The sequence below is a fragment of the Microtus ochrogaster genome, linkage group LG5, assembly GCF_000317375.1.
Source record: "Microtus ochrogaster isolate Prairie Vole_2 linkage group LG5, MicOch1.0, whole genome shotgun sequence".
In the NCBI taxonomy this organism is placed as follows: Eukaryota; Metazoa; Chordata; class Mammalia; order Rodentia; family Cricetidae; genus Microtus; species Microtus ochrogaster.
In genome coordinates, this window is record NC_022031.1 from 54,480,086 (window position 1) to 54,488,425 (window position 8,340).

At 44.2% G+C, this 8,340-nt stretch overlaps 1 protein-coding gene across 1 annotated transcript in view; it reads left to right on the forward strand.

Annotated features, from left to right (window-relative positions):
* The first annotated feature begins 3,682 nt into the window (after positions 1 to 3,682).
* The window catches only part of Mrpl15 (mitochondrial ribosomal protein L15), an 8,269-nt gene continuing 3,611 nt past the window's right edge, over positions 3,683 to 8,340 (forward strand). Inside the window, exons 1-3 of the mRNA XM_005362257.2 lie at positions 3,683 to 3,839; positions 5,137 to 5,291; positions 5,893 to 6,058. Coding sequence (XP_005362314.1) covers positions 3,735 to 3,839; positions 5,137 to 5,291; positions 5,893 to 6,058 — 426 coding nt within the window. The 5' untranslated portion in view covers positions 3,683 to 3,734. The remainder of the gene's footprint in view (positions 3,840 to 5,136; positions 5,292 to 5,892; positions 6,059 to 8,340) is intronic.

The window sequence follows — 8,340 nt, forward strand, 5'->3', positions numbered from 1 at the left end:
ATCCTGTTCTGTTTTCCCCGCCTACCTAAGGGTTGGCCTATGAAATGGGCCTAGGCAGTTTCTTTATTAATAAGAAATCATTCCCACATCAAGGGGAGGGGAGGCCAAGAAGGATGGTCTGCTTAGGGCAACTCTGGGGATTGCATCTGGGGGACAGAGAGAGTGGGGAAGGTGCAAGGGCAGCCTGCCTGGTCTTCTGATCTTCTGGTAGGCATGGCCTGTCACAAAATGTACTTTTCATTTACAACGTATTTGATATAGATATGCTATAGAGCTTTACATTGATATGGATCTTGGTTTATTGATACAAATTTAAGGCTAGTTTTGTTATATTGTGTGTATATATATATATATATTTCTGCTCTTGATTGGGGTATTGTGATTGTGTAGTTCATTTAAAAATGTAAAGAAGGGCAGAATGAGGAGACGCCATGGATCTGACGCTGGAGATAGATGTGCTGGAACTTGGCTGGTAGGCCATGACCTCGAGGTGATGCACAGATTAACAGAGATGGGTTAAATTAAGATGTAAGAATTAGCCAATAAGAAGTTAGAGCTACTGGGCCAAGCAGTGATATAATACAGATTCTGTGTGGTTATTTTGGTTCTGGGTGGCCAGGACAAACAAGCAGGCCCTCCTCCTACACTTTCATGTTTAAAGAACAACTAAATAATATAGGTAAAATTATTTTTAAATGACTAGTATGTATAAACAATCTAGTTAGAAGTAAAGGAAATATATGATGTCAAACTTGCATCTGAATGTAAACTGTTAATAGTTACTTCTAAATGCCTGCTATAATAAAACTTAAAACCTAGTTGGTTAATTAAAGCTTATTGTTTTCAGGACTGTTAAAATGTTTGATTTATAATTGGATAGTTAGGGTAGAATGTATGTGTTCACTGTCTCACATTCAGCTTCCTTTGTTTTCAGTGGAAGCTACTTCATTTTGTTAAAAATAAGTATTTTCTATATTTTGTGAAAAAAAACCCCACAATATCCATCAAGTAAGAAAGGGAAGCTGAGATAGAAAAGTTAAAGTTAATGAAGTATTTTTTCTAAAGTAGGTTAAAAATGCTTTTTTTTTTTAGACGAAAAGTATAAATTACTTCTGTTCTAAAGTAACAGGTTATTCTCTAGCGGAAATAGGCAAATGAGGACAAAGTTAGAAGGTAAAATATACACTGTAAAAATGCTGCGGAAGGTGGGCGTGGTGGCATACAACTTTGATCCCAGAATTCTGGAAGCAGTGACAAGGGGTATTTCTGTGAGGTCAAAGCCAGCCCGGTCTACATATAAAGTCCCAAGCAAGCCAGAGCTACCCAGTAGGACCCTGTTCTAAAAAAATAAAAATACATATCGGTCATTTGTGAGCCTTCATTTAAGAATTATCTGTTCAATTTATTAACCCATTCATTGCTTGGCAGGCTTCCTTATGTTTAATAGTTGTAGTTGTTTGTAGTCTAAATGGCAAAGATTTTTCTACTACTCCATAGGTTGCCTTTTCACTTTGATGATAACTTCTGCTTGGCTGGAAACCCTGCTCACCCCTGCACAAGATGGGAAACCCCATCTGCCCCACTTTCTCCAATCTGGCCCATTCTGAGAAAACTCTCAACTGAGGAATGGTACCAAGAGCCCAGTTCCATATTTCTGGCATCTGATGATACAACCAGCCTTCCTGACAGGACCAGCCCACCCAAGTGCCTGCCAGGGGCTTGGCTTTTAACCTTACTGGGGCATTTCCAGCACCTGGCTATCACTCCTTGTCTAAGGTCTATAAAACTGCCCTGCCTTAGCTCTGGTGTGACTTCCTTGGCTCTGTTCTTTGGGACTGGTGAACCTTTCCTGGGGCAATGCTCAATAAACCTGCATTTATCTGTTTTTTAATCTTGTCTGATCTGGACTTTTTGAATCATCAGAAACCTTTCAGTTTTCTCTGTTTAATTTTGTATAATTTTTTTTGTTAATTCTTAGGTTTATATTCTGTGCTACTTGTGAAAGAGAAAGACCAGGATAAATCCAGATCCCCTAGCAGGAAGAGTAGAGCCAAAAATCTAGATTAGCTGGTTCCATGACTGTTCCAGGAGCTGGCTGACCACAAAATTAGATTATAATCTTGAGAACAATCTTGGGAAATGGGGAGTTACCCCCTTGAGATTATCACTGGTATTTTCAGAATCTTCCAATGACGCCCTTCCTACCCCCTTTGGGTTGTGGTTTCTTCCCTTAAATACCCCTTCTCCCAGCTACTTGGGGTCGAACTCCTCTACCCCTGTGTGGGGTATGAGTCTCAGTCCAAGCGAGCTGGTTCCTGTCAATAAACCTCATTTGATTACAGCAAGGATGGTCTCTTGTGAGTTCTTGGGGGGTTGAGTTATCCCTAGACTTGAGTGAGAGTCTCCCAACTCCAGGGGTCTTTAACAATCAAGCTGAGAGCAATATTTAGACTTCCTCAGCTAGGGCCTTGCTCATTGTTTAACGGCATGAAAGTAACTTGTTTATGTAGCTGTTTTACAGTTGATTTGGAGGTTGGCAAGAGGGCTTAGAGGTGTAGTATTTACTACTTTTTTATTTTTTATTTTTTGTGTGGTTTTTCGAGACAGGATTTCTCTGTGGTTTTGGAGCCTGTCCTGGAACTAGCTCTTGTAGACCAGGCTGGCCTCGAACTCACAGAGATCCGCCTGCCTCTGCCTCCCGAGTGCTGGGATTAAAGGCGTGCGCCACCACCGCCCGGCAGTATTTACTACTGTTTCAGAGGACCTGCATTTGGTTTGGGGCAACCACCTATATTCCAATTCCAGAAGACTGGAAGTCCTGTTCTGGCCTCCGCCAGTTCTCAAAGTTACACATACACATCAAAACAAAACAAAACAAAACAAAACAAAACAAAACAAACAAACAAACAAAAAAAACCCCTCCCCCCCAAAGCCTTTTACAGTAACTTCAAAAAGGTGATTAGATTTAGAAACAACTGCCCATTACACTTTAGCAATATGCTTGTTAGTAAGCGCTAGCAGGAGCAAATCTTCTGCAAGATAGTGAAACGGCAAAATAATACCAAAAGGAACACATTCTTTTCTATATTACTTGTATTAAGGCAAACATTTAAAATCATTTAGTTTTGGAGTCAAATATGTTTGGCAATGTAAGATCATTAACTTTGAATCCTGGCTTTGCTGCTTGTTGTGAGAACGAGTCAATCTGATTGATTGGCTTGAATCCTGGAAAGCTAACTCAACGTGGTTTCTGGTACAAAGGCACTCAGTATGGCCCCCGTCATTAACTGTGATATATCGCTCAAGTTAGCAATTCAGTAACAGTCAGGAAAGAAAGATGAGGCAGACGTTGTAATAGTTGTTTTGCCAAAGCCCCAAAGCTAGAAACTGCTAACATTATTTTGGATTACTCTTCGCTCTATGAGACGCCACTTTAAAAAGCCCAAAGACAAATTTCAACTCAAAAGACCTTCTAATACACAGCGTCCCTAGTCCTTTCAGGGTGTAAGCGAACGTATTTCGTTCAGAACGTGGTACCGAAGCCTAAGAATTGAGGACACTCCAAACACTCAAACCAGCCCAGTTTCCCACTAAACCCGGAAGCCGGAAGCCGGAAGCGAGATTCCGGATTCCGCCGACGCCGGCGCGCTGCCGTGCGACAGGGGCGGGGTGGGGCCGTAAAGCCACGCCGAGCCGCGCTGCCTCCCGGGGCGCCCTTGGGAAGAGCGTGGGTCATGGCTGGCGGGGCGCGGGGCTGCGGGGCCAGCCTGGACCTGCTCCGGTCCCTGCCGCGAGTGAGCCTGGCCAACCTGAAGCCCAACCCCGACTCCAGACAACGGGTAAACGGATGGCGGCGGTACGGGGAGTCATGGGACTGCGTCGCGACCCGGGGTGAAGGACGCGTGTGGGTTTCCCGGGCTCCGACCATTCCCGCGTGCTCCCCGAATTACCAAGGCTCGCACTTAAATGCACAAAGATGCTAAGTGTGCATAGCGGCACACTCTCGGAGCTCCAGAACGATTCGCCCCAGATTGCATCTAAACCGAAGTCCTTTAGTAAAAAGTGCCTGTCACTTCAGCTGTCTCGCGTGCAGCCCGCGGCACTAGAAAAGCTGTTGTCCGTCGCCTTTTATTGTCACTCAGTTTGTTGCTTTGGGGAGGTGACAAAGTAAATTAAAGGGACGACATTGTTACGGAGTTAGAAAACATCGAAAGACCACCCGACGCTATCCAGTTCTCAGCCACAGTTTTTATTTTAAGCTGCAGCTATCAGTTCCCGTGGTCAGATTTCTAACTGAGACCCAGCTTAAAGGGAGGTGGGGTTTAAAACCCTCCTTTAAGAGCTTTTCTGCGTTTCAATGGGAGCATTTCCGTGGGACTCACGCCCTCGTGAGATACTGCCTCCCTCTTCGCTAAATAGGGAGTTTACAGAAACCAAAGCAAGCGGTTAATCAACTTTACAACAGTTTTGCAATTCTGGGGAGGGAGACGAGGAGTCCAAGTTGCCACGAGTTTATCTTTTAGGAATTAAGAATGGGTGTCTAGCACAAAATGGAGTTTTCCTTAGCCATATATGATACAGTTACACATTTACGATTAATTAAACATAAAACAATATCGCTCAAGTCTTGGCTGCTCAGTTCTAGGATATTTTTTGATCCTGCCGCTTTTCTACTGAGGACTAAATTTAGGCCCTGGGCATGCCTAGTCAAGCGCACTACCCCCAACCCCTTTCCTGTTTTTTAAATCATTTATTCAGAGACACAGTCTTAGTAAATTGGGAGTGCTGCCCTTAAACTTGTGTCGCTCAGGCAGGCCTTGAACTTTGAATCCTCCTGCCTCAGCGTTCCAAGTAGCTGTCACTGCAGGCCAGCACAAGCTGACTAGCCAGGGAGCTAGCTCATTTTAGAGCTTGTTTCTCCCATCCTTAGAACTTGGCTCTGCGTTTTGGTTATTAGAATTAGCTACGTTCAGTGAGCGGTGTGGTAGATGACTGAGTAGCCTGAGCGGTGCTGGGCACACGGTACCTGAACTAGGACTGCTTGGCTGCCTACCGGGCGTCAGAAAGGAATATGTGTGAGGGGAAACAGTTGTCAGAAATGTATCTGAAGGTCTTGTCACTCACTTTTCCTTATAGGAAAGACGTCCACGAGACCGGAGGAGAGGGAGGAAATGTGGCAGAGGCCACAAAGGAGAAAGGCAGAGAGGAACTCGGCCCCGGCTGGGTTTCGAGGGAGGGCAGACTCCATTTTACATCCGGATCCCAAAATACGGATTTAATGAAGGACATAGGTAAGGATGTTTTGCTTTGGAAGTACAAATCCCTTATTTCCACCAAGGATTGCATAAATAAATAGTTTGGTAGATACTTACTTAAATTTGTGATACTGTTCCTCTGAATAATTTTCAGTAATGAAACTTAATCTAGATTTTGTATATGCGTGTGCACACACGTACACGCGTGCTCTTAGGCAAGCATACAAGCCCAGTTGTTCTGCTGGACCAACAAAACAGGGATAATGCTTGCTGTCATGATTCCTTAGCTGATTGGCAATTTAAAGGGCTTGTGTATCTTTCCATATCTTTATATATATGGACATACATAATATGTATATGGCATATGGTAGCGACTATTATTCTATGGTCTGTCATTTTGGGTTAAACTTTTGTGAACGATTTCCTTGTGTGCATGGATGGAGTAAACGTTTAGAGAGGTAAATTGTTTTTAGTGGAACAAAGGAAGCACTGGCGTTTTATGTGTTTGTATTGTCCTCATAAGTTTATGTTAAACCATCAGAAATTAGGAAGGCAAACACAGAGCAAAGCTTGTTGATTTGAAGAGGTTTCAGGAAGATGACTTGGTGTTATCTGACTGTTATGTTTCTGTTTGCAGTTTCAGGCATCAGTATCAACCTTTGAGTCTCAGGAGACTGCAGTATCTCATTGATTTAGGGCGAGTTGATCCAACTCAGCCTATCGACTTAACCCAGCTTGTCAACGGCAGAGGCGTGACCATCCAGCCGCTTAAGAGGGATTATGGGGTCCAGCTGGTTGAAGAGGTAACTCCATTTGTTGTTGTGAGGCTTTGGGTATTACGTAGACACTCTGCCCTACCAGTCCCTGGTGCTCCACTCTGCTCACGCGGATGCTTCACTGTGGGCGTCACCACACTGTGTAAACCCTTTGCTTCTTTTCCTATAGATATCCGGTAAAGATTCATTCATAAGTTAGGCATAGTGGGAAGTTAGTAATAATCTCCTACAGTTGTTAGTAACATTAACTGTGACTCTATTAAATGGAGAGCTTCCATCTCTCCACTTCAGGTTCACACTTCATAGCTCCTCGTTGTTATACCCGAATTGTCTGCATCGTTGCTCTTGTGTGCTGGGGTCACCATTAATTAAGATAAGGGGTAACTGTGCAGCATTGTGATACGATGGCAGGCTGGTGGGTGGGTGGCAGAGAGAATGTGAATATGGTTTAGAAAGGTGTAATTCACGTCTGGGAGGGTTGGGGCGAAGCAGCACGAGGCCTCCCAATGCTCCAACAGTTTAAAACCTAAATGTAAGGGAGATGCGCTTTCCAGCTTGCACAGGGTCTTGGCTTGATTCCTCGCTCTGCAGAACCAGGAACAAAAACTGAAGGTAAAGCTGAGGGACTGCTTAACTCTTACCCCTTCTTGGGGGCTGGAGAGATAGACCAGTGGTAAAGAACATTTACTGTTCATCTAGTGGACCTGGGTTCGAGTCCCAGCATCCGTATGATCGCTCACAACATCTGTACCTTCAGTCCCAGGAGATCCACCACCCTTTGCTGGCCTTGTTGGGAACTGCATGCACATGGTACAAAGATATTAATGCAGACAAAACACACATAGAATAAATACAAACAAGCAAACAACATAGTTCATACTAGCTGTGGTTATAGGAAGCTGACGTACGTTCAGGGCACATTTCTGTCTTCTGCTTCTTTGGATCAGTACAGCTGTTTCCCTTATTTCTGAGATGTTCCCCGGTCAACATAGAAAGTCATTAGGAAAATCTTTAAAAGAATTTTTCAAATGTTTTGTTTTTCAAGACAGGTTTCACTGTGTAGCTCTGACTGGAACTCACTCAGTAGACCAGACTGGTCTTGAAATCACAAATCTGCCAGCCTCTGCCTCCTGAGTGCTGGGATAAAAACAACAGAAAGAAGAATGCTTTGGGCAGAAAAGGGCTAGATTTCTTGGTTTTAGGTGTATGGGTGTTTTGCTTTATGTATGTGCACTGTAGTGTCTCTGGTGCCTCCAGAGTTAAGAAGAGGACATTAGATCCCCTGGAGCTGGACTTAACAGATGGTTGTGAGCCACCATGTGGGTGCCGGAAACCAAACCCCAAACCCAGAAGAGCATCAAGTGCTCTTAATCTCTCAGCCCTCTCTCCAGCCCCAGAAAGATCTTTCTGGAATTATTTTTGTTGTTTGAGGCAAGGTAGCTCTGGCAGGCTGCCCTGGAACTCACTGTGTAGACCAGGCTGGCCTTTGTCTCTTGAGTGCTGAGATGACAGGCATGTGCTACTACATCTGTCCATCTACCCCACACTTTCTAAAACATAGTTTAAGTGTATTGCAAGGTGACCAGAGCCTGTCAGTAGTTCAGGTGTAGCCTGTGGCCCTATTCCCACTTAGAAGCACACTTTATCCCTACCTTTTTCTGCCCATAGCATTCTTCTTTCTGTTGTTTTTATGTGTGTGTTTTGCCAGCATGTACCTATCATATGTGTGCCTGGTGCCAGCTGAAGCTTTGCATTCACTAGAACTGGAGTTCCAGGTACTAGGAGCTACCGTATCGATTCTGGTAATAGAATCCTGGCCCCCTGGAACAGCAGCTAGTTAGTTCCCTTAGCTGCTGAGCCATCTCTCCAACCTCCCAATTCATTTTTCTTAACCTCTGGTGCCACTGCCCTTCCATTTTATTATTTTTCTTACTGTCACCTAAGCCTTGTAAAGGTAGGCAGTTTGTTATGGCTTCAGTATTGATGATCTTAGCTCTGAGTGTTGCTTAATATTTATGGAAAAAGGGAATGAATTAAATCTCACTTCAACTTCAGTAAAAATTGCTGTTACACCAGTTGACCAACAGTTCATAAGCCGATTAAATACAGAGCTGAGCAGTAACTTCGTGTCCACTAGAGGGAAGTAGATGTCCGTGGAAGAACCTTTCAAAGTCCTTAGAGTGCCAGGTGGTGGTGGCGCACGCCTTTAATCCCAGCATGCAGGAGGCAGAGGCAGGCGGATCTCTGTGAGTTCGAGACCAGCCTGGTCTACAAGAGCTAGTTCCAGGACAGGCTCCAAAACCACAGAG